General features: G+C 48.5%; 1 protein-coding gene across 2 annotated transcripts in view; it reads right to left on the reverse strand.

Annotated features, from left to right (window-relative positions):
- Positions 1 to 27119, reverse strand: part of spg11 (SPG11 vesicle trafficking associated, spatacsin) — a 230978-nt gene that overhangs the window by 92029 nt on the left and 111830 nt on the right. For both annotated transcript variants that reach the window (XM_072470406.1, XM_072470405.1), the window contains exons 22-25: positions 23975 to 24183; positions 22232 to 22340; positions 21977 to 22136; positions 5073 to 5333 (exon numbers count right to left, since the gene is read on the reverse strand). In XM_072470406.1, the coding sequence (XP_072326507.1) occupies positions 5073 to 5333; positions 21977 to 22136; positions 22232 to 22340; positions 23975 to 24183 (739 nt within the window). The remainder of the gene's footprint in view (positions 1 to 5072; positions 5334 to 21976; positions 22137 to 22231; positions 22341 to 23974; positions 24184 to 27119) is intronic.

A 27119-nucleotide genomic window follows, 5' to 3' on the forward strand; every position in this document is an offset into this window, starting at 1 on the left:
ACACCTTAAGAAACTTAAAGCAGATGTGGTCATGTTACAGGAAACGCACCTGAAACTGATAGATCAGGTTAGGTTGCGCAAAGGATGGGTAGGGCAGGTGTTCCATTCGGGGCTGGATGCGAAAAACAGGGGGGTGGCTATATTAGTGGGGAAGCGGGTAATGTTCGAGGCAAAGACTATAGTGGCGGATAACGGGGGCAGATACGTGATGGTGAGTGGCAAATTACAGGGAGAGATGGTGGTGTTGGTAAACGTGTATGCCCCGAATTGGGACGATGCCAATTTTATGAGGCGAATGCTAGGACGCATCCCAGACCTAGAGACCGGAAAGCTGATAATGGGGGGAGACTTTAACACGGTGTTGGAACCAAGGCTGGATAGGTCGAAGTCCAGGACTGGTAGGAGGCCGGCAGCAGCCAAGGTGCTTAAGGATTTTATGGAGCAGATGGGAGGGGTGGACCCGTGGAGGTTCAGTAGACCTAGGAGTAAGGAGTTCTCGTTTTTCTCCTATGTCCATAAAGTCTATTCACGCATAGACTTTTTTGTGTTGGGTAGGGCATTGATCCCGAGGGTGAGGGGAACGGAATATACGGCTATAGCCATTTCGGATCATGCCCCACACTGGGTAGACTTGGAGATAGGGGAGGAAACAAGAGGGCGTCCACCCTGGAGAATGGACATGGGACTAATGGCGGATGAGGGGGTGTGCTTAAGGGTGAGGGGATGCATTGAAAAGTACTTGGAACTCAATGATAATGGGGAGGTTCAGGTGGGAGTGGTCTGGGAGGCGTTGAAGGCGGTGGTTAGGGGGGAGCTGATATCAATAAGGACACATAAAGGGAAGCAGGAGAGTAAGGAACGGGAGCGGTTGTTGCAAGAACTTTTGAGGGTGGACAGACAGTATGCGGAAGCACCGGAGGAGGGACTGTATAGGGAAAGGCAAAGGCTGCATGTGGAATTTGACTTGCTGACCACAGGCACTGCAGAGGCACAATGGAGGAAGGCGCAGGGTGTACAGTATGAATATGGAGAGAAGGCGAGCAGATTGCTGGCACACCAATTGAGGAAAAGGGGAGCAGCGAGGGAAATAGGGGGGGTGAGAGACGAAGATGGAGAGGCGGAGAGAGTGAATGAAGTGTTTAAGACATTTTATAAAAAATTGTATGAAGCTCAACCCCCGGATGGGAGGGAGAGAATGATGGAGTTTTTGGATCGGCTGGAAATTCCCAAGGTGGAAGAGCAGGAAAGGATGGGATTGGGAGCACAGATCACGGTAGAAGAAGTGGTGAAAGGAATTAGGAACATGCAGACGGGAAAGGCCCCGGGACCGGACGGATTCCCAGTTGAATTTTACAGAAAATATTTGGACTTGCTCGCCCCGCTACTGACGAGGACCTTTAACGAGGCAAAGGAAAGGGGACAACTGCCCCCGACTATGTCAGAAGCAACGATATCGCTTATTTTAAAGAAGGAAAAGGATCCGCTACAATGCGGGTCCTACAGACCAATCTCCCTCCTCAATGTAGATGCCAAGGTATTGGCCAAGGTAATGGCAATGAGAATAGAGGAATGTGTCCCGGGGGTGGTTCATGAGGACCAAACTGGGTTTGTGAAGGGGAGACAGTTGAACACGAACATACGGAGGTTGCTAGGGGTAATGATGATGGCCCCACCAGAGGGTGAAACGGAGATAGTAGTGGCGATGGATGCCGAGAAAGCATTTGATAGAGTGGAGTGGGATTATCTGTGGGAGGTGTTGAGGAGATTTGGGTTCGGAGTGGGGTATGTTAGATGGGTGCAGCTGTTGTATAGGGCCCCAGTGGCGAGTGTGGTCACGAATGGACGGGGATCGGCATATTTTCGGCTCCATAGAGGGACAAGGCAGGGATGTCCTCTGTCCCCATTACTGTTTGCACTGGCGATTGAGCCCCTGGCGATAGCGCTGAGAGGTTCCAAGGGATGGAGGGGAATACTTAGGGGAGGAGAAGAACACCGGGTATCTTTATATGCGGATGATCTGCTACTATATGTGGCGGATCCAGCGGAGGGGATGCCAGAAATAATGCGGATACTTGGGGAGTTTGGGGATTTTTCAGGGTATAAATTGAACATGGGGAAAAGTGAGCTGTTTGTGGTGCATCCAGGGGAGCAGAGTAGAGAAATAGAAGACCTACCGTTGAGGAAGGTAACAAGAGACTTTCGTTACCTGGGGATCCAGATAGCTAAGAATTGGGGCACATTGCACAGGCTAAATTTGACGCGGTTGGTGGAACAGATGGAGGAAGATTTCAAGAGATGGGATATGGTAGCATTGTCAATGGCAGGGAGGGTGCAGGCGGTTAAGATGGTGGTCCTCCCGAGATTCCTCTTTGTGTTTCAGTGTCTCCCGGTGGTGATCACGAAGGCTTTTTTCAAAAGGATAGAAAAGAGTATCATGGGTTTTGTTTGGGCCGGGAAGACTCCGAGAGTGAGGAAGGGATTCTTACAGCGTAGTAGGGATAGGGGGGGGCTGGCACTACCGAGCCTAAGTGAGTATTATTGGGCCGCTAATATTTCAATGGTGAGTAAGTGGATGGGAGAGGAGGAAGGAGCGGCGTGGAAGAGATTAGAGAGGGCGTCCTGTAGGGGGACCAGCCTGCAGGCTATGGTGACAGCCCCATTGCCGTTCTCACCAAGGAACTATACCACGAGTCCGGTGGTGGTAGCTACACTGAAGATTTGGGGACAGTGGAGACGACATAGGGGAAAGACCGGAGCACTGGGGGGGTCCCCGATAAGAAACAACCATAGGTTTGCCCCGGGGGGAATGGATGGGGCATATGGAATGTGGCAAAGAGCAGGTATAACGCAATTGAAAGATCTATTTGTGGATGGGAAGTTTGCGAGTCTGGGAGCGCTGACCGAGAAATATGGGTTGCCCCAAGGGAATGCATTCAGGTACATGCAATTGAGGGCTTTTGCGAGGCAACAGGTGAGGGAATTCCCGCAGCCCCTGACACAAGAGGTGCAGGACAGAGTCATCTCAAAGAAATGGGTGGGGGACGGTAAGGTGTCGGATATATATAGGGAAATGAGAGACGAAGGGGAGACTATGATGGACGAACTAAAAGGGAAATGGGAAGAAGAGCTAGGGGAGGAGATTGAGGAGGGGATGTGGGCAGATGCCCTAAACAGGGTAAACTCGTCGTCCTCGTGCGCCAGGCTAAGCCTGATTCAGTTTAAGGTATTACACAGGGCACATATGACTGGAACACGGCTCAGTAAATTTTTTGGGGTGGAGGATAGGTGTGCGAGGTGCTCGAGAAGCCCAGCGAATCATACCCATATGTTTTGGTCATGCCCGGCACTACAGGGGTTTTGGATGGGGGTGACAAAGGTGCTTTCGAAAGTAGTAGGAGTCCGGGTCGAACCAAGCTGGAGGTTGGCTATATTTGGGGTTGCACAAGAGCCGGGAGTGCAGGAGGCGAAAGAGGCCGATGTTTTGGCCTTTGCGTCCCTAGTAGCCCGGCGCAGAATATTGCTAATGTGGAAAGAAGCCAAGCCCCCGGGGATGGAGACCTGGATAAATGATATGGCGGGGTTCATAAAGTTAGAGCGGATTAAGTTCGTCCTAAGGGGGTCGGCTCAAGGGTTTACTAGGCGGTGGCAACCGTTCGTCGAATATCTTGCGGAAAGATAGATAGGGGAGAACAAAGAAGGCAGCAGCAGCGGCCCAGGACTTGGGGGGGGGGGGGGGGGGGGGGGAGGAGGGAGGGATGGGGGGGGATGGGGGGGGATGGGGGTGGCCTGAGACAAGGCAGTTGCCAATTAGGGCTAGTTTTTATTTTTTGTTATTTAATATTTATTTATTTGTTGTTGTTTTTGTTTAAATTTAAAAAGGTCATTATTATCTGTATTGTTACAATGTTGTGTAAAGGATGCACAAGGCACTGTGTTGGTTGACCAAAAATTTTCAATAAAATATTATTTAAAAAAAAAAAGTAAGCAAGATTTCAGATAAACAGAAACTTGACAGAACAAAGCCCATATTGGAAAGAGTACAAGAATCAATCTTCGAACAAGGCACTGAAATCAGATTACTCAATTTATGACATTGCTCCAATTGCAGAACTAGTGAAAATAGTCAAAAACACAATGAAATTCGCGACCTCTTGTGCTTTTTTGAAAAGTATTTCTAGGTAAGGGGATTCACAGTACAAGTAGAACAAGGGGTCAAAGTCGGAGTATATGGGGTAGGCCAATTAGGGGTGAGATGAGGGGAAATGTTTTCACTCAAAGGTGGTGACAGAGGATCAGCCATGAGCATATTGAAGGGCAGAGCAGGCTCGAAGAAAGAATCTCCTGCTCCTATTCCCTATTGTTTAGAACATAGAATGAATGTAATGTTCCGGTCAACCCTGGTCAAAGTGTTCAACTAAATCTCTTAAGCGTTTAGAAACAGGTTCTGAGTAGTGAAACTTAGGTCCTCCCATCACACGTTACTAAAGATAAAAACAGAAAATGCTGGATAAACTCAGCACGCATGGAGAGAGAAACAGAGTTAACTTTACAAGTCCGTATGACTCTCCGATACAGATGCTGCCAGACCTGCTGAATTTATCCAACATTTTCTGTTTTTATGAAAGATTTCCAGCATCCATAGTATTTTGCTTTTATTACACTTTACTAAGAAGTTTTCATTCAACCATTCATCGCCTGGTTTCGATCTACCCAGAACATTTTATTCAAATGCTTTTCTATTATCAAATGTAACAGAATATTTGTGGATTAGAATCAGGCCTCTCAGTTTAACTGATCTATGTTGGTCTTTGTGCCCCATACAGTCCCCTTTCCCCTGTACTCCATCTCACCTCAACAGCATCTCCATCTATTCCTTCCTCCCTTATCTGTTATCCAGCCTCACCTTAAATTCATCTGCACTATTCATCTCAACTACTGCCCATGGTAACAGGTTCCATATTCCAAACACTTCCGCGTAAAGAAGTTTCTGTTGAATTCCATATTGGACATATTAGTGATTATTTTATGATTAGGACCCCTATGTGTCGGGACAGCCTCCAGAAGGACCCTACCTGAAAACATGCAGCCAGGATACTCAACACGGGTGCACTGTGTCGCACTGCCTCACTCAAAAGATAACGCCACGGCTTTGGCTCTTCTTGGCACAAATAGAGAGCTTGAAAAAGATCCTCTGGAGTCTTGTCCTTCTTATGTTCCTCCTTGGTCACAACACAGCTTACTGAGTTATCTTGTGAGACAAACTGCAAGTTCTGAAAAGCTAGTGACAGGTGATCCTGAAGGGTGGCGCTGAAGTCTTTCAGTAGTGCCTGCACCTATTGAAAAGTAACAGATAAAGACACATCAAAAACACAAGAAAGCAGAGATAGCTGGAATGCTCACGAATAATTCCAGTTGCTTTGAGCAATTTACTGCCTTTTCTAAAAACAGTCGCGGCCAGCGGATAACCGGCCAGCGGACAACAGAACAAACTGACTCCCCCTGTTCTTGCAAAAATGAGACAAAGGGCTATTTTTCTGTAGCAGGGCTGATTATTCTTGTGCAACAGGACTGCGGATAATAATGGTGTGGAGATGCTGGCGTTGGACTGGGGTGGGCACAGTAACAAGTCTTACAACACCAGGTTAAAGTCCAACAAACCTGTTGGGCCTGGTGTAAGACTCATTACTGTGGATAATAATGCAGTATGAATGAGCAGTTCCAAGACAAAATAATATTTTAAAGAATCAAAATGAACTTCAGGAAACTAATCCCCATCTCAGCACATGAAAATGTCATTCTTCTGAGAATTTCTGCATAAAATACATGGCCCACTACTATTCCTAATACTGTTTGGGCCTTTGAAAAAAAGAAATCCTGTTAAAAGTGTCAATTCTTATTGGAGTGCAATTTCACAGCACCAGGTGTCCGACCTTCACACTCCAGCATGGACAGTAATGGCAATAGTTATGTCACCATCAGATCTTCATGGGTCACCATTGTTGTGTTATGCTTCTTCATGTAGCATAAGCTGCTTCCTTGATGTATTGTGATGAATGGTTACTGCCTTATCATCATGTAAGGTGATGTCCCCTTTAAGACCAGGCTTGGAACCCTGGGGACTCCGCCTCTGGCTCCGCCCATCTGGGAGCCATACATAAAGGCCTGCCTCATGGTCTGTATAGCAGTCAGCTCTCGTCCAAATCTGTAGCATAGTTATTAGCCTAATAAAGCCTTCTTTACAGTTTAATCTCTAAGCATCATTATTGAGGGTACCTCAATTTATTAGGCTAAACTAGATTCAGGATAGACGCAGGCCTAAAACCAGAGAAGCTCAATCTGGAAGCACGAACGACGGAGGCAAAGGAAATTTTTAAATACTGGCTGCGGTGCTTCGAGGCCTACCTGGACTCCGCAGAGACTCCCATCCTGGGGCCACGCAAGCTGCGTCTACTCCACGCCCGGGTGAGTCACAGAATCTCCGCCACGCTCGAAAAGGCGACGATTTATGAGGAAGTGATTGAGTTGCTCCGCAAGCGGTTTGTCAAACCCGTCAATGAGGTGCACGCCCGGCATCTGCTCTCTACCTGCCGGCAGCGCTCGGGGGAAATCGCTCGACGAGTTTGTTGAGAAACTCACCGCGCTGGCCAGGGACTGTGACCATCAGGATGTGACAGGGGAAGTCCATATGAACCTGCACATCAGAGATTCTTTCGTGTCCGGCATCCGCTCGACCTACATCCGGCAGCGACTGCTCGAAAACGGGGCAAAAGACCTCCAGGAGACGCTAACGCTCGCCTCCTCGCTGGAGGTGGCCCGACATAACTTGGGTACGTACCCCGCGGACTCTGCCAGCCCCCCCGGACTTCCTCAGACTCGCCCGTATTACAGGCCTACGCCACGCGGCGACCCGCTCACCTTGGGGGCACACCTTGCTACTTCTGCCGGCAGGGCCAGCACCCACGCCCACGCTGCCCAGCCCGCTCCGCGATCTGCAGCGACTGCGGGAAGAAAGGGCACTTTGCGAGGGTCTGCCTGGCCAGACCCAGGGGCCAGAAAAACAAAGAACAGCCGGCCCGAAAATCAGGCTCTCAGGCCCGCAGGCCTCGCAATGCTGCTGCGCACCGACCCGACACGTCCTCTTCTGACGCGTCATCAGCCTCGTGCGAATCATGGGAGCGGCCATTTGGTCGGCGGCCATCTTCTCGACCTGACACGTGCGACCAACGGCAGCGGCCATTTTACGACTCCGACTACCCGCGACTGGGTGCGATCACCCTCGATCAAACTCGGCCAAAACACCTGCAGAACTCCATGATGCAGGTCCAGGTCAACGGGCACGACACTGCATGCCTCTTCGACTCCGGGAGCACGGAGAGCTTTATCCACCCTGAAACGGTAAGGCGCTGCTCCCTACGCACCCATCCCACATCCCAAACCATAGCCCTCGCATCTGGGTCCCACTCGGTACAAATCACGGGGTACTGTATTGCGGATCTCTCGATCCAGGGTGCCAAATACACCCGTTTCAAATTTTATATCCTCCTTCACCTCTGTGCCCCCCTGCTGCTCGGCTGGATTTCCAGTGCAGCCACCGAAGCCTGACACTGAAGTTCGGCGGACCCTTGCCCCCCCTCACGGTGTGCTGCCTTGCGACACTGAAAGTCGCACCCTCCTCGCTATTCGCTAACCTCACTCCCGACTGTAAGCCCGTCGCCACCAGGGGCCTGCGCTACAGTGCCCAAGATATGGCTTTTATCAAGTCAGAGGTCCAGCGTTTACTGGGAGAGGGGGTCATCGAGGCTAGCAACAGCCCTTGGAGAGCGCAAGTGGTGGTAGTCCGGTCCGGGGAGAAGAAACGGATGGTCGTGGATTATAGCCAGACCATAAACCGATTCACGCAGCTTGATGCGTACCCCCTTCCTCGCATCCTGAAATGGTAAATCGGATCGCCCAATACCGAGTCTTTTCCACGGTCGACCTCAAATCTGCCAACTACCAGCTCCCCATCTGACCAAAAGACCGCCTCTATACTGCCTTCGAAGCAGCCGGCCGGCTCTTCCACTTCCTCAGGGTCCCCTTTGGTGTCACAAATGGGGTCTCCGTCTTTCAAAGGGCGATGGACCAAATGGTGGACCAGTACGGTTTGCGGGCTACATACCCGTACTTGGACAATGTCACCATCTGCGGCCATGATCAGCAGGACCATGACGCTAACCTCAAAAAGTTCCTCCAGACCGCCCGAGCCCTTAACCTGACCTATAACGAGGGCAAATGCGTTTTCCACACCACCCAGCTGGCCATCCTCGGCTATGTCGTGGAAGACGGGGTCCTAGGTCCCGACCCCGACCACATGCGCCCCCTTAAGGAACTCCCTCTCCCCCGCAGCCTCAAGGCCCTCAAACGGTGCTTGGGGCTTTTCTCCTATTACGCCCAGTGGGTCCCCAAGTATGCGGACAAAGCCCGCCCACTCCTAAAGACCACCACTTTTCTCCTCTCGGCTGAGGCTCAATTGGCCTTCAACCACATCAAGGCCGACATCATCAAGGCCGCCATGCACGCGGTGGACGAAACCATCCCTTTCCAGGTAGAGAGCGACGCATCAGACATCGCCCTGGCTGCTACCCTCAATCAAGGAGGCAGACCAGTAGCGTTCTTCTCCCGAACCCTCACCGCTTCCGAGATTCGACACTCTGCAGTCGAAAAGGAGGCACAGGCCATTGTGGAGGCTGTGCGGTGCTGGAGACACTACCTCGCCGGTAGGAGGTTTACCCTCGGCACCGACCAACGGTCAGTCGCCTATATGTTCGATAACACGCAACGGGGCAAAATAAAAAATGATAAAATTTTGAGGTGGAGGATCGAACTCTCCACCTACTCGTACGATATCAAGTATCGTCCAGGGGAGCTCAACGAGCCCCCAGATGCCCTGTCCTGCGGCACATGCGCCAACGCGCAGGAGGACCGCCTGCAAGCCATCCACAATGACCTCTGCCACCCGGGGGTTACCCGGCTGGTCCATTTCATCAAGTCCCGCAACCTACCTTACTCAACCAAGGAGGTCAAGGCCATGGTCAGGGCCTGCCAGGTCTGTGCGGAGTGCAAACCGCACTTCTATCGGCCAGACAAGGTTCGGCTCGTGAAGGCCTCGGGCCCCTTTGATCGACTGAGCGTGGACTTCAAGGGGCCCCTCCCTTCCACCAACCGTTATGCCTATTTCCTCGCAGTGATCGATGAGTTCTCCCGTTTCCCATTCGCCATTCCCTGCACCGACATGACCTCAGCCACGGTGATTCAGGCACTGCACAGCATCTTCACCCTGTTCGGTTTCCCTGCTTATATCCACAGCTACCGGGGTACATCGTTCATGAGCGATGAACTGCGTCAGCTCAGCAAAGGCATCGCCTCGAGCAGAACGACCAGCTATAACCCACGGGGAAACGGGCAGGTGGAGAGGGAGAACGCGGCCGTGTGGAAGGCTGTCCTTCTGGCCCTGCGGTCGAGAAATCTCCCAACCACCTGCTGGCAGGAGGTCCTACCCGATGCCCTACACTCCATTAGGTCACTCCTCTGCACGGCCACAAATGAGACCCCTCATGAGCGATTGTTTCTCTTCCCCAGGAAGTCTACCTCCGGGGTCTCGCTTCCACCTTGGCTGACGGCTCCGGGACCTGTTCTTCTCCGGAGGCATGCGAGGAGCCATAAAACGGACCCCCTAGTTGAAAAGGTCCGACTGCTCCACGCCAACCCCAGTTACGCCTACGTGGAGTACTCCGACGGCAGGCAAGATACGGTTTCCCTCCGGGATCTGGCGCCCGCTGGATCCTCCACCACAGATGCCCCTTCCCGCGCCGCTCCCCTGCAGGACCCATCGCCCCCTACAACACACCCCCTTCCGGCCCTACCACCCGTTGGTGAGCTCCTACCGTGCGCCCCCCCCTTCGCCCCCCCTTTACACACCCCGCCGGCGCCGGCTCCGCTACCCCCAGCCCTGCCTAGTTCCTCTGCCCCGACCCGGACCGAAGCTCCGACCGGTGTGCTCCCGGAAGTGCCCTCAACCGGGACGTCCGTGCCCGCCGCACCACCGCCCGAACTGAGGAGATCGAGGAGGACGATCCGACCGCCGAGACGGATGGACCTATGATGGCACTTCACCCTCGCCGGACTCCTTTTTAAACAGGGGGTGAATGTGATGAACGGTTACTGCCTTATCATCATGTAAGGTGATGTCCCCTTTAAGACCAGGCTTGGAACCCTGGGGGCTCCGCCCATCTGGGAGCCATACATAAAGGCCTGCCTCATGGTCTGTATAGCAGTCAGCTCTCGTCCAAATCTGTAGCATAGTTATTAGCCTAATAAAGCCTTCTTTACAGTTTAATCTCTAAGCATCATTATTGAGGGTACCTCATGTATACTCTGACAAAGGAAGGTTCAGACTTGGAGATAGGTTGAACACACTTATTGAACAGTTAACAATTCTCCTACTGGAGTTCGACTCTCCTGCTGATCTTGCTATAGCAACTCAGTCTAACTAACCAGTCTGCTCTAATCCATGCGATGGGTGTGATGCTTCCTGATCTGGCCCCGTCTCTGAGTGTCGCCTGTGGAAAGAGAAAGAGCATGTGTGCCCTGTCCTTGTATATGGGTAGCCCCCTTGTGGTAGTGTCACCTCTGGGTGTGTCTTGACTGCCCATTGGTAGTGTCCTATCTTACTGACCTATTGGTTGAATGTCTGTGTGTCATGATGTCTCTGGTGCTCCCGCTAGTGTTTATTTTGTCCCAGTGTATTTACATTAACCCATTGTGCATTTACAGTGATGCATATCACCACAACCCCCCTTTCTTCGTATTACATATTTTCTGTACAGTGTTAAAGAAAATTGAACAAAATAGGTGGATAAGTGATGACATGTACAAATCATGATGACAGTGATGATTATACAATACCAAACAATATGTATGAGTCCAAAATTTATGAATTGGTGTGGTCGAGTGGCTTTCTTCTTTTGTTATTGAAGTGGCGATGTTGATGTCGTCATTGCTTTGTGAACGCCGTCAGTGTCCCTGTGCTTCAGGAACCAAGAAGTCATCAGGAGGTGTTCCGATGGTCAAAGCACTTTGTTGTCGGATTTGAACTCTTTTTTTTTTTTTCTATGCTTGTGGTAGCGATGTAGTATGTAACCTGTGTCATCCTGCCATGGTATGTCATTGTACTGAGCTGAGCAGTAACAGTGTCCTGCATTTGCAGAGTTGTCCCATGTCGTACCAGTCGTAGTTCCATTGTTGTTGTTTTTGTCGTGCTTGTTGTCGATGTTGTTGCCTCTGGTACGCTTCTTGATGTTGTCTTCGTTGTTGGATTTGAGTGGTTTTGTAGTTGTGTTTGTTGCGCTCAACGACATAGACCATAGAACATTACAGCGCAGTACAGGCCCTTCGGCCCTCGATGTTGCGCCGACCTGTGAAACCACTCTAAAGCCCATCTACACTATTCCCTTATTGTCCATATGTCTATCCAATGACCATTTGAATGCCCTTAGTGTTGGCGAGTCCACTACAGTTGCAGGCAGGGCATTCCATGCCCTTACTACTCTGAGTAAAGAACCTACCACTGACATCTGTTCTATATCTATCTCCCCTCAATTTAAAGGTATGTCCCCTCGTGCTAGACATCACCATCCGAGGAAAAAGGCTCTCACGGTCTACCCTATCCAATCCTCTGATCATCTTGTATGCCTCAATTAAGTCACCTCTTAACCTTCTTCTCTCTAATGAAAACAGCCTCAAGTCCCTCAGCCTTTCCTAAGATCTTCCCTCCATACCAGGCAACATTCTGGTAAATCTCCTCTGCACCCTTTCCAATGCTTCCACATCCTTCCTATAATGCGGCGACCAGAATTGCACGCAATACTCCAAATGCGGCCACACCCGATTTTTGTACAGCTGCAACATGACCTCATGGCTCCGAAACTCAATCCCTCTACCAATAAAAGCTAACACACCGTACGCCTTCTTAACAACCCTCGCAACCTGAGTGGCAACTTTCAGGGATCTATGTACATGGACACTGAGATCTCTCTGCTCATCCACACTGCCAAGAATCTTACCTAAATTAGCCCAGTACTCGGTCTTCCTGTTATTCCTTCCAAAATGAATCACCTCACACTTTTCTGCATTAAACTCCATTTGCCCTCTCAGCCCAGCGCTACAGCTTATCTATGTCCCTCTGTAACTTGTAACATCCTTCTGCACTGTCCACAACTCCACCGACTTTAGTGTCATCTGCAAATTTACTCACCCATCCTTCTACGCCCTCCTCCAGGTCATTTATAAAAATGACAAACAGCAGTGGCCCCAAACCAGATCCTTGTGGCACACCACTTGTAACTGGACTCCAGTCTGAACACTTCCCATCAACCACCACCCTTTGTCTTCTTCCAGCTAGCCAATTTCTGATCCAAACTGCTAATTCTCCCTGAATCCCATGCTTATGTATTTTCTGCAGTAGCCTACCATGGGGAACCTTATCAACCTTATGGGCGGCATGGACTGGTTGGGCCGAAGGGCCTGTTTCCATGCTGTAAACCTCTATGATTCTATGAAACGCTTTACTGAAATCCATATACACCACATCAACTGTTTTACCCTCATCCATCTGTTTGGTCACCTTCTCAAAGAACTCAATACCCTTCACAAAACCGTGTTGACTATCTCTAATCAAATTATTCCTTTCCAGATGATTATACACCCCATCTCTTATAAACCTTTCCATGATTTTGCCCACAACAGAAGTAAGGCTCACTGGTCTATAGTTACCAGGGTTGTCTCTACTTCCCTTCTTGAACAAGGGGACAACATTTGCTATCCTCCAGTCTTCTGGCACTATTCCTGTAGACAAAGATGACTTAAAGATCAAAGCCAAAGGCTCAGCAATCTCCTCCCTAGCTTCCCAGAGAATCCTAGGATAAATCCCATCCGGCCCAGGGGACTTATCTATTTTCACACTTTCCAGAATTGCTAACACCTCCTCCTTATGAACCTCAAGCCCTTCTAGTCTAGTAGCCTGAATCTCAGTATTCTCCTCGACAACATTGTCTTTTTCCTGTGTGAATACTGACGAAAGATATTCATTTAGCACCTCTCCTATCTCCTCGGACTCCAAGCACAACTTCCCACTACGGTCCTTGACTGGCCCTACTCTTACCCTAGTCATTCTTTTATTCCTGACATATCTATAGAAAGCTTTAGGGTTATCCTTGATGCTACCTGCTAAAGACTTCTCATGTCCCCTCCTGGCTCTTCTTAGCTCTCTCTTTAGGTCCTTCCTAGCTAACTTGTAACTCTCGAGCACCCTAACTGAACCGTCATGTCTCATCTTTACATAAGCCTCCTTCTTCCTCTTGCTAAGTGTTTCGACTGCCTTAGTAAACCACGGTTCCCTCACTCGACCACTTCCTCCCTGCCTGACAGGTACATACTTATCAAACAGAGTTATTATCTCTGGGTTGTTACCCGTGCCACGTGATAGCGAGACGAGGAATAGGGAAAGAGAGGAGTTGAACACGTGGCTACAGGGATGGTGCAGGAGGGAGGGTTTCAGATTTCTGGATAATTGGGGCTCATTCTGGGGTCGGTGGGACCTCTACAAACGGGATGGTCTACACCAGGACCAGAGGGGTACCAATATCCTGGGGGGGAAATTTGCTAATGCTCTTCGGGAGGGTTTAAACTAGTTCAGCAGGGGCTTGGGAACCTGAATTGTAGCTCCAGTATACAGGAGGTTGAGAGTAGTGAAGTCATGAGTAAGGTTTCAAAGTTGCAGGAGTGTACTGGCAGGCAGGAAGGTGGTTTAAAGTGTGTCTTCTTCAATGCCAGGAGCATCCGGAATAAGGTGGGTGAACTTGCGGCATGGGTTGGTACCTGGGACTTCGATGTTGTGGCCATTTCGGAGACGAGCAGGGACAGGAATGGTTGTTGCAGGTGCCGAGGTTTAGATATTTCAGTAAGCTCAGGGAAGGTGGTAAAAGAGGGAGAGGTGTGGCATTGTTAGTCAAGGACAGTATTACGGTGGCAGAAAGGACATTTGATGAGGACTCGTCCACTGAGGTAGTATGGGCTGAGGTTAGAAACAGGAAAGGAGAGGTAACCCTGTTAGGGGTTTTCTATAGGCCTCCGAAAAGTTCCAGAGATGTAGAGGAAAGGATTGCAAAGATGATTCTGGATAGGAGCGAAAGCAACAGGGTAGTTGTTATGGGGGACTTTAACTTTCCAAATATTGACTGAAAACGCTATAGTTCGAGTACATTAGATGGGTCCGTTTTTGTCCAATGTGTGCAGGAGGGTTTCCTGACACAGTATGTAGATAGGCCAACGAGAGGAGAGGCCGTATTGGATTTGGTACTGGGTAATGAACCAGGACAGGTGTTAGATTTGGAGGTAGGTGAGCACTTTGGTGATAGTGACCACAATTCGATTACGTTTACTTTAGTGATGGAAAGGGATAGGTATATACCGCAGGGCAAGAGTTATATCTGGGGGAAAGGCAATTATGATGCGATGAGGCAAGACTTGGGATGCATCGGATGGAGCGGAAAACTGCAGGGGATGGGCACAATGGAAATGTGGAGCTTGTTCAAGGAACAGCTACTGCGTGTCCTTGATAAGACCACCCTCTGTGGATAAGTTGAGTCCTTCACAAAGTTATTCATGTTAGTGTCCGTTGTGGCATCTGCTGTTGCATTGAACGTGCCGACAATGGGTCCGCAGCGCTCCCCGCCTGGAGTCATGTCCGGCTTACTTGAATCAGCTTTAGCTCGTCGATGCTCCCCGTCTGGAGCCCTCTCTGGTGCTCCCCGTCTGGAGTCCTTTCTGGTTCACCTGTGTCAGCTGAGGTTTCTTTATGCTCCCCGTCTGGAGTCAAAACGTTCAGGAACGCATTTGCTTGTGGAGAGGCTCGAGCTGATGAGGTTTGAATTAACGTGGTGTCACCGGAGTCACCAGTAGTCTCACTGTGATTGCCGAGTGCCTCTGTACACACTAGCTGAGGTCTGTCACGTTGCACATCTGATATGGGAAGTGGGGTGCCGTCGTCACTTATCTCACATACAGAAGGGTATGCCTTCAGTGTCTTCTTGTCGGTTAGATGAGCTGGGTAGACTTTCAGAGTCTTCTTCTGGTGGCTCAAATAATCTGGGTAGACTGTCATAGTTGTTCTGTTTGTTCACATGGCGTGGTAAACTTGCATCGTCTGCTGCTGGTTGCTCAGATGATGTTGCTAGACCTTCATCGTCTTGTTCATGCAAGGACTGCGCTCTGGAGTCTTGCGTTACTTCCATCTTGGAGTCTGTCATCGAGCTCACTGTGGAGACTTGTATCGCTCTCTCTGTGGAGTCTGGCATCATTCCCTGTGTGGAGTCATGCAGTGGTCTCGCAGTGGAGTCCGTCATAGCTTTCTGTGTGGAGTCGGGAGACTCTTCGTGGTGCGTGGAGCACTGGTGTGGCATCAGGCCGCTCTGTGGGGGCTTGGACCTCTCTTTTGTCTCTTGGCGTCAGGCCGCTCTCTGTGGGCTTGTACTGCTCTCTGTCTCTTGGCATCAGGCCGCAGGATAAGCCTGCACTCACGAGTCGGGATGTCATATGGCTGGGCGGAAGATCCTCAAATCCGAAGAACTCGTCCATATCTGTGTCGGATTCTTCACTGTACAACACATCGCGCTGCGGTTTGGATTTGGTACTGGGGTCGCCATCTCCAAAGATGAAATCATCTTCCGAGTCGTAGTTGTCAAGGACCATATCATCACTTTTTGTGTCGGAGCTGTCATTGTGCTCACGATGTCCAAAGAAGTAGTCAACGTCTGAGTCGTAGTCTTCAAGGACTAAATCATCTCTTAGGGCGGTGCTAACTGCTTGTTGCAGGGTTCTGCGGAGGTTACTTTCAGCTACCGGTCGAAGTTCAGGCATTGTGCTGTCGTTCCAGGTGAAAGAATTGTGTTTTCCGGCGTAAATTTAAAAAAAAAAACTGTTTTGGGACATTTCCCCTTTAAGTGGGCGTGGTCCGGGGCCTCTGACGTCATGACGCTGGTGACGTAGAGCGTAGGAACAGATCGCGCATGCACGGATCGCTTCTCCTTTACTTTGCACTTTGCGCAACTGCGCATGCGCGGCTTCTCGCCCATGCGCAAAACAGTTTTGCCGGTAAGCTTCTTTTGGGGAACTGCGCATGTGCGGCTCCTTTCTCAAGATGGCTGCCAATCAAAATGGCCGTTTTCTGCATTTGCAAGCCTACCTTCGCCTCGTGCTGAGTATTGGCGCCTCTTTTACCGTTCTCTCTTGTGTTTTCCTTGCAGAATTCTTGAAACTTGTCCAGGACTGTCTGGAAGTCTCTCTTTTCTTGCCCTTTGGAGTACCTGAAGGTCTTGAAGATTTCTGCTGCACTTGCACCCCCAATAGTGAGCAGAAGCTTCATTTTCTCTGCATCCGCTACACCATCTAGGTCGGACGCTACCAGGTAGATCTCGAATCTCTGCCTGAACGCACGGCAGTTGGTACTGAGATTGCCGTGGTACCTGAGCTGCTGTGGAACCGGAATTTTGAACATCATGCCTGGGTGCTGTTGCTGGTAGTCACGGATATGTTGAGTTTAACTATATTGATTCAACAGGCACTCCTGGAACCATGTTGTGTTATGCTTCTTCATGTAGCATAAGCTGCTTCCTTGATGTATACTCTGACAAAGGAAGGTTCAGACTTGGAGATAGGTTTAACACATTTATTGAACAGTTAACAATTCTCCTACTGGAGTTCGACTCTCCTGCTGATCTTGCTATCGTAACTCAATCTAACTAACCAGTCTGCTCTAATCCATGCGGTGGGTGTGATGCTTCCTGATCTGGCCCTGTCTCTGTGAGTGTCGCCTGTGGAAAGAGAAAGAGCATGTGTGCCCTGTCCTTTTATATGGGTAGCCCCCTTGTGGTAGTGTCACCTCTGGGTGTGTCTTGACTGCCCAATTGGTAGTGTCCTATCTTACTGACCTATTGGTTGAATGTCTGTGTGTCATGATGTCTCTGGTGCTCCCTCTAGTGTTTATTTAGTCCCAGTGTATTTACAATAACCCCTTGTGTATTTACAGTGATGCATATCACCACAACCATTACTGATACTGTTTTGTTACTCCAGATTTATTTAACTGAACCAAATTAAATTCCTTAGCTTCTGTGGGATAATACGTCTTGATTACTAGTCTAAGCCTCTTGATTAGAAGTCTATTAAAATAGCCTGCTATGCTGCTGTTCTCACATACTGGGTTGTTCTCGACGGTGTTCCACAGATAATATTTTAATTCCTGGACACTCCAGAATACTTCTGGAGGATTGGCAAACTTACGATGGGCGTTTTCTTTTAATTTAATTTAATATCAGCAGGGAGCATGTGTGCAGATGCCAGAGGCAGGTCGTGCATGGGAGCTGCGTAGAAGTTTCAGAAATTATTTCAACTGGTGTAAATTTAACTACTTCTTAACAATTCCTTCAAGGTAGTTACTCACCACAGTTCTGGAAAACCTAATTGCCACCCAATTCCGTGCTAATAAATTCCAAATATCAACAAGATATTGATTAACTTTAATAAGCTTCAACTGCAAGGCTTTACTGGAGCAGAGCTAAATTTCCAATCGCTGCTTACCCTTCTAGTAGACGCCTACTTGGTAAGGTTTTGGCTTCAACACTTTGTGGGCCAGGGATGGGGACAAGAGGAAATGAATTCTAGGCCCCAGTGACAGTCCCAATTCTCCGTGTTCCAATTGTGAGCCTTTCTAAAAGCGGTAATTAGACCACCAGTCATTTTTTTCAGCAGGAATAAAGGGGGAGGAGGGGTTTAAAAAATAAAGGAAAAGACATCAACTTACTTTGATATTTTTTCAAAGTAAATTTAGAGTACCCAATTATTTTTTTCCAGTTAAGGGACAATTTTTTTTAGTGTGGCCAATCCATCTCCCCTGCACACCTTTGGGTTGTGGGAGTGAAACCCACGCAAAAATGGGGAGAATGTGGAAACTCCACACGGACAGTGACCCAGAGCCAGGATCGAACCTGGGACATCGGCTCCGTGAGGCAGCAATGCTAGCCACTGCGCCACCGTGCTGCCCTTTACTTTGATATTTTAGTATCTGACTCTATACTGGCTTGAGCAGAAATAGGCCATTCGGCCCTTAAATCATTAAGATCATGGCTGACCTGTTTGTGGTCTCAACTCCACCTTGCCATCTGCCCCCATCCCCATAGCCCTAGACCCTCGTCTCTCAAAAATCTGTCTAACTCCGCTTTGAATGACCCAGCGTCCACTGCTTTCTGAAGAAGAGAATTCCACAGACTGACAAATCTTTGAGAGAAAAACATTCTCATTTCAGTCTTAATTGGTAGACCTCATTCTTTAAACCGCATCCCCGGTTCACGTTTCTCCCACCAGTGGAAATGTCCTCCGAAGAGTAAAGAACAATGCAGCACAGGAACAGGCCCTTCGGCCCTCCAAGCCTGTACCGGCCATGATGCCACGCTTTGCCAAAACCCTCAGCAGTTTCTTGTGCCGTATCCCTCTATACCCATCCTATCCATGTGTTTGTCAAACTGCCTTTTGAATGCCGTTAATGTATCTACTTCCACAACCTCCCCTGGCAACGCGTTCCTGGCACTCACCACCCTCGGTGTAAAGAACCTGCCTCGCACATCTCCTCTAAACTTTGCCCCACGGACCTTAAACCTATGCCCCCTGGTGACTGACCCCTCCATCCTGAAAAAGAGTGTCTGCCCATCCACTCTATCCATGCCCCTCAATCTTGTAGACCTATTAGCCATCCCTCAACCTCCATCTTTCTAATGAAAACAGTCCGAGTCTATTCAGCCTCTTCACGTAGCTAACACTCTCCAGACCAGGCAACATCCTGGTAAACCTCCTCTGCCCCCTCTCCAAAGCCTCCACATCCTTCTGGTAGCCATGATGTGGAGATGCCGGCGTTGGACTGGGGTGAGCACAGTAAGATGTTTTACAACACCATGTTAAAGTCCAACAGGGTTGTTTCAAATCACTAGCTTTCGGAGCTAGTGATTTGAAACAAACGTGTTGGACTATAACCTGGTGTTGTAAAACTTCTTGCTATCCTTCTGGTAGTGTGACGACCAGTATTGTGCACAATATTCCAAGTGCAGCCGTACCAAGGTTCTATACAGCTGTAGCATGACTTGCCAGTTTTTATACTCGATGCGCCGTCCAATGAAGGCGAGCATTCTGTATGCTTTCTTGACTACCTAGTCCACTTTTGTTGCCAGCTTCAAAGATCTGTGGGCCTGCATGCCCAGATCTCTTTGACTTCTATATTCCTAAGAGTTTTGCCATTTACGGGATAACCGTATCATATCTCCTCAGGATCTTGTATGTTTCAGTAAAATCGCCTCGCACCAATGGTTAGAGACCCAACCTGCTCAACATTTCTTCACAAGGTAAGCTGCTCACTCCAGGAAATGAGTAGGATGAACCTTCTCTGAACTGCTTCTAACCCAATTATATCATTTTTCAAATTAGGAGACGAAAACTGTACAAAGTGGGCGGAATTTTCCAACATTTTTTCGAAATGTCAGTCTCGGCCTGAAAACTGGACAGAATTCCGCCGGCGGGAAAAGTCACCACATGTTCAGCATCTTCAACAAAAATGGTGTTTTCCCACATGTTTCACGCCGCCTCGTGGCAGCTTGTCTCTGGTTCATTCATCTTGGTAAACCTTAATCTCCACCATCAGTGGTGCGCTCCTTTTAAACGCCTCCCAGCAACTTGTTCCAAGTCCGTGCCAGAGAGGCTGTGGCCATGATAGTGAGTGCCAGCTCGCTCCATAAGGACGGGGCTACAGTGCCAAAAGGAGATTGATGACCACCTTCATGTAGCCAGGGCAAGCCCGTCTCCTTATGTCTCCCACTGCACCCCTTAACACCACCATCACACCCTCCACAGTGATCTCTCTCCCAGCCACGTCACAGGGTCCCAACATTTGTCATGCCGCCCATCCCCCATGGTCCCCCAGTAGATAATCTGCTCCTCACATCCCCTCCCACACATGCCAGACATCATTTCCATCTGACCTGGCAGGGCTCCTGCCTACTCCCCATCTGTCTCATTCCAGGACAAGCGTGAATATAACCAACGTGAGCAGGCATAGCCTGCCGAGTCATGCCGGAGCTGAAAACCCCAACCCGCTTTGAGCAAAGATCCCTTGAGCTGGCCGGTGAGCGACAGGGCTGCACCTGCGCAGAGGACAAAGTGAGAACCCTCAACACATCTAGCCCCATGGTGCAAGCCTCATGCGAGTTAACCTCCTCCCAGCCTGCCCCCGTGATGCACTAATGCCCCCCCCCACCCCCCTCTCCTTTTGCAAGTCAATTGATTAGCCCGGATCATCCTTGTGCCCTCTGGAGATCAGACCCCAGCAGATCAGAGGGAGACATCTCGGAGACGACCATCGAAGAGGTCCCACAACTGTCACCTGCACCCTCCACCAGCACAGATACGGACGCTTCAGTGGGGAAAACTAACCAGCAGCTCTGGGTCACTCACTGCTGAGCACCTCAGCTGAAGATCCACAGCAGGAGGAAGGAATGCCCCAGGTATCAGACAGTCAGAGGGATGCCGGAGCCCGGGAATCTGCTGAGCCCCTGGCCTATGACATATCCCTGGGCACAGTCATCCCAGAGTTGTTGGTGCTACAAAGGCAAAGTCGTGAGCATTAGGACAGGAGAACAGTATCCATCCTCGGATTAGGTTTAGGGTTTGGCAACAGAGCCAACACTGCGAGGGTAGGGTCCGCAATGGAGGTAGTGGTGCAGGATAGACACTCATTGGCGGGGATGCCCACTCCATGGTTCAGCTCATAAAATCCATGGCTGAGGGCACAAGCTCCATGGTGTAGGGTTTCAACTGCTGGTGCAGGCAGTAGTGGGAATCCACAAGTGTCAGTGCCAGAGAACAGCAGGGCTTCTGGATCTCACTCCAGCTGCCCCTCTATCCCTTGGAGGAGCCCAGAGACCCCACGCACATGAAGGGAAGAGAATTGGCAGGAGTGCAGCCCAGAGCCTTCCACCCAGGAGACCCTGGGGATGTCCAGTCCACCTGACACGGTCCCCTCCTGGTGAACAACCAACCCTGCACACCAAGGGAAGCAGCACTGTAACACCAGTGCAACCCAAAAGCAGGCCGGGACCCTCAAGGTCCTGGTCTCCCCAGGAGTTGCCTGCCAAGGTCATCTCGGACAACAGGGAGTGGACGTCAGCAAGCCACCTCAAACTCAGCTGTGGGTCCTGGGGATACACCTAGATATAGCAGGAAGGGGCGGAAGGGTAAGAAACTGGAGGCACCCAGTGGGCATGGGTGAACCTAAGCACTAGTAGAGATAATAGCACACTTGTATTAAAAATCACCATGCAATCTTATGCTGTAGTAACGTTTGATGTTGCACCTTATTAAATGTCTTCTGGAAATGCAAGTACACCATACTTACAGGTTCCGCTTTATCCACCTTGCTGCCTCAAAACCTCTAATTAATTAAACATTATTTCCATGACTCTGCCTGATCAAGTTATGATTTTTTAAGTATCCTGCTATCATCCCCATAAGAATGGATTCAGGCAGTTTCCCCACGACTGATCGTTAGGCTAACTGGCCTGTAGTTTCCGGCTTTTTGTCTTGCTCCTTTCTTGAATAAAAGATATTACATTGGCTATTTTTCAATCCACCTGGACTCTTCCATTATCAAAGAAATTCATTCCTAATGCATCGGTCACCTCTGCAGCCATTTCTTTTAGACCCTATGATGCAGGCCAGGGAGCTTGTAAACGATTACTGACAAGTCTGATGTTATGGCATAGAGCTGCTTGAGCTGGGGAGAGTAGAGAATGAATAACAAAACGGTCAAATAAATAGTGATTAATCTCCAAGGGCTTGTTACCTTGTCGGGTTGGTAGTTGTGAACCTGAGCAAAGATGACAAACTGCAGCCACTCATCCTCTCGGGCACATTCCTGCAGGTAGGCCATGCTCAGGGTGATGTCATGCAGCCTACAGAATTGGGCCACCAGTGACCACTCCTGACCAGCTTCAAAAGATGCCCTGTGGTTAAGCAAGTTCAATGTTATTGCTAATCTAGTGAAGCCACAACATTTGGAACAAAGAAGGTCCGACTCAATATTGTACTTTTGTGTTACCTGTGTACATCCCTGCTCTGCAAGTTCTCCCAAGTGGCATTTTCTAAATGGGTTAGCAATTCCTCTGCTGATGATCCATTAAATTCAATTAGGTTCTGAAGTTTTTCAGCTGAGGAAGACACAATGAGGCAAAGATCATACTTTAGCCGAGATGTTATACTGATTAATGAACATGAAAATTGTTTAAATGACTAACAGTGAATTTTAGAAATAAATATAATTGGCAGGTGAGAAATAAAGATTTTAAAGGGTCATTCTGTAAAAGTTACAATGTCAATAAGGACAAATGTGGTATCCTAGATTAGACTGCTAAAAAGTTAAAATAAAAGACAAAAGCAATGCCAGTGAACTACTAAGATGACAGGAGACTTTTCATTGTTGCTATTGTAACTGCTGTCTACATTTTATTGTTACAGTTCTTTACTTAACAGGGCCAGTTTTCATGGCCTCCATAGGATGCTTAACTTTCCCAATATTGTAGAGTTTAACTTGCAAACTCTCAACATCCAACACTTGGAAGAGGGCAGCAGACACATGGAAACGTGCAATTGCTGTCCAAGTCTCACACCATCCCGACGTGGAAATGCATCAACATCTCTTCACTATTGCTGGGTCGAAAACCTAGGACTTCCTCCCTAACATCTTTGTGAATGTATCCACACCAGGAGGCCTGCAGTGGTTCAAGGCAGCGGCTCAGCACCACCTTCTCAAGGGCAGATAAGAATGGGAATAAATTATGGCAGTACCAGCGATGTCCACATCTCAAACAAATGAACAAAAATGCAAATCAGAGTCTTCCACCAATGTAGGATTCTGTTGCCATTTCTATTAGGTGTAGAGAAACCAAACTTGAGGAGTGCTGCAGGTTGTTCAAAAATCACAGTAAAATATGTATCACATCGGATGCTCCTCCTGACACCATATAAACCTCCTTCCACTTCAACCCCCACCTGCCCCCTCTCGAACAGGAACCTTCAGCTTTGCACTGTGGCAGAAGTGCTGGATTTCCAGCCCCTCCCCACAATTGGCAGAATTACCACGAGAGCCGATTCACCGTTCGCATCACATGAAGGTCCTCGGGACCGATACGGCTGTTAGAATGGTTTGGGCTTCTTGCCTGTCCAAAATCAACTCCAGTATCTCAACATTCCAATTCTTTTTAACAACCTGGTGCATGCCCAGATGTTCGTATGTCTCTGGTGCCTTCCTCATGCCAGCTCATGCAACTTCCAGCATAACAATGCTTCAGGAGCACACAGGGATAGCTGGATAGGATTACCCTCCAGCATTGTCCTCCTTCCCCATGATGTTCCTGGCCCAATGTGACATTTGACCGTACAGCATTGGTCAGACATTTCTCTTATGGTGAACCACGTAACACAAAGCAACATGCCACCACTGCATCATGTTCTAGTCTGCTTGTCCTAAATGCAAGCTGAAATCGCGTAACAGCCTCCCCGAACAGGCGCCGGAATGTGGTGACTAGGGGCTTTTCACAGTAACTTCATTTGAAGCCTACTTGTGACAATAAGCGATTTTCATTTTTTTCATTTTTCAAATCAAGACGTGTTCCACTGATAAAGAGGAAACATAAGAACATAGGAATTAGGGACAGAAATCGACAATTCAGCCATTCAATCAGATCATAGCTAATATCTTCCTGTCAGACGCCTCACCTATTAGGCCATGGGACCATCGATGTCTATACTGGTAATACAATCAGAAAGAAAACAACATAATTACCCAAGGTGTTTTGCAACGAACGGTGTTGAGTCTCTTCTGCATTCTTATACCAATGTTTCAAAATTGTATCTGCAACTTTAAGATCAATTCTGAGTTTAAAGCTGGAAGCACCAAGTAATTCAAGAAAGGCAACGCATGCTGCAGCAACAGGGGGTACAGTAAAGTGAGTTAACCCTAGGTTGTACGCCTCAATGCTTGCTCGCTGTATCCTAAAACAGAAAAGAGGAAAACAAATTAGATTTTCAATCCGAGAACTGGTATGCATACAGCATATTAGATCGATACGTTTCCTAGAGTGAAGTACAAAAAAAAAACAATTCCGTGAACTCTTTTCAACAGTAGAAACTTTAATTTATCATCATTGTATTAAATCATCTCTACACTGCAAAATGGAGTCTCATTAATCGATCAAAAATAACACATTTTAGACCTTCACATCAGAAATATCCAACTTGCTGGAAAATTATTTTGCACAGCACACATCACCAAGGGAGCAAGAATTTATTTTCTTAAATCCCAAATTGCTTTCTCAGTTATATAAAAATATACTTTAACAGGGCATTGCTGTCGCAGGGCGCCGAGGACCCAGGTTCGATCCCGGCCCCGGGTCACTGTCCACGTGGAGTTTGTACATTCTCCCCGTGTCTGCCTGAGTTTCGCCCCCACAACTCAAAGACGTACAAGGTTGGTGGATTGGCCATGATAAATTGGTCATTAATTGGAAAAAAATAATTGGGTACTCTAAATTTAAATATATATATATATTTAAATAATATATATATTAACATGCACCAAGAAAATTAATCCTAAAGTGCATATGAACATACGGATTAGAAGCATGAGAAGGCCACTCAGCCCCTCGGGCCTGCTCCACCATTCAATAAGATCAGGCTGATCTGATTGTAACTTCAACACATATTCCTGCCTAATGTCATCCAATAAACAGAAGGAGCTGGAATAAAGTCATGAAGAGTTTCAACAGGTAAGAGAGACGTTGGGCAACATGGTGGCGCAGTGGTTAGCACTGCTGTCTCGCAGCACCGAGGACCCAGGTTCCATCCCTCCCCAGGTCACTGTCATCATCATCATAATCATCATCTTCATTATTGTCATTACATTAACACTGCAATGAAGTTACTGTGAAAAGCCCCTAGTCACCACATTCCGGCGCCTGTTCGGGTACATGGAGGGAGAATTCAGGATGTCCAATTCACCTAACAAGTACGTCTTTCAGGACTTGTGGGAGGAAACCGGAGAACCCGGAGGAAACTCACGCAGACACAGGCAGAACGTGCAGACTCTGCACAGTGACCCAAGCAGGAATCAATTCTGGGACCGTGGCGCTGTGAAGCAACAGTGCTAACCACTGAGCTACGGTGCTGCCCACTCGTGTGGAGTTTGCACATTCTCTCCGTGTCTGCATGGGTCTCACTCCCACAACCCAAAAAGGTGGATTGGCCACGCTAAATTGCTCCTTATTTGGAAACATTAATAACAAATTTAAAAATAAAAAAGAGGGACAATTACTAGGCAAGGTTGAAAAACAAAATACAAATTGAAGGTGGACTGATGTACACACCAATGTTATTTGTCAATTGCTTTGTTTTTTCCATTTTGTCATATTATATATCTCCTTTCAAGGCCTCAGGATGTCCCAAAGGGCTTTACCGCCCATTAAGTAATTTGGACGTGTAATGTTGGAAAGGCAGCAGCCAGTTTAGAACATAGAACATAGAAAAATACAGCACAGAACAGGCCCTTCGGCCCACGATATGAAGGCCCCCCTTCGGCGCCGAACCTTTGTCCAAGATTAATCATAGATTATCATTGAATTTACAGTGCAGAAGGAGGCCATTCGGCCCATTGAGTCTGCACCGGCTCTTGGAAAGAGCACCCTACCCAAGGTCAACATCTCCACCCAACACTAAGGGCAATTTTGGACACGAAGGGCAATTTATCATGGCCAATCCACCTAGCCTGCACATCTTTGGACTGTGGGAGGAAACCGGAGCACCCGGAGGAAACCCACGCACACACGGGGAGGATGTGCAGACTCCGCACAGACAGTGACCCAAGCCGGAATCGAACTTGGGACCCTGGAGCTGTGAAGCAATTGTGCTATCCACAATGCTACCGTGCTGCCCTTAAGAACAAATTAATCTACACTATTTCATTCTACCGTAATCCATGTACCTATCCAATAGCTGCTTGAAGGTCCCTAATGTTTCCGACTCAACTACTTCCACAGGCAGTGCATTCCATGCCCCCACTACTCTCTGGGTAAAGAACCTACCTCTGACATCCCCCCATATCTTCCACCATTCACCTTAAATTTATGTCCCCTTGTAATGGTTTGTTCCACCCGGGGAAAAAAGTCTCTGACTGTCTACTCTATCTATTCCCCTGATCATCTTATAAACCTCTATCAAGTCGCCCCTCATCCTTCTCCGTTCTAATGAGAAAAGGCCGAGCACCCTCAACCTTTCCTCGTAAGACCTACTCTCCATTCCAGGCAACATCCTGGTAAATCTCATTTGCACCTTTTCCAAAGCTTCCACATCCTTCCTAAAATGAGGCGACCAGAACTGTACACAGTACTCCAAATGTGGCCTTACCAAAGTTTTGTACTGCTGCATCATCACCTCACGGCTCTTAAATTCAATCCCTCTGTTAATGAACGCTAGCACACCATATGCCTTCTTCACAGCTCTATCCACTTGAGTGGCAACTTTCAAAGATGTATGAACATAGACCCTAAGGTCTCTCTGCTCCTCCACATTGCCAAGAACTCTATCGTTAATCCTGTATTCCGCATTCATATTTGTCCTTCCAAAATGGACAACCTCACACTTTTCAGGGTTAAACTCCATCTGCCACTTCTCAGCCCAGCTCTGCATCCTATCTATGTCTCTTTGCAGCCGACAACAGCCCTCCTCACTATCCACAACTCCACCAATCTTCGTATCGTCTGCAAATTTACTAACCCACCCTTCAACTCCCTCATCCAAGTCATTAATGAAAATCACAAACAGCAGAGGACCCAGAACTGATCCCTGCGGTACGCCACTGGTAACTGGGATCCAGGCTGAATATTTGCCATCCACCACCACTCTCTGACTTCTATCGATTAGCCAGTTCGTTATCC

This window comes from Scyliorhinus torazame, chromosome 12 (genome assembly GCF_047496885.1).
Source record: "Scyliorhinus torazame isolate Kashiwa2021f chromosome 12, sScyTor2.1, whole genome shotgun sequence".
Taxonomy (NCBI): domain Eukaryota; kingdom Metazoa; phylum Chordata; class Chondrichthyes; order Carcharhiniformes; family Scyliorhinidae; genus Scyliorhinus; species Scyliorhinus torazame.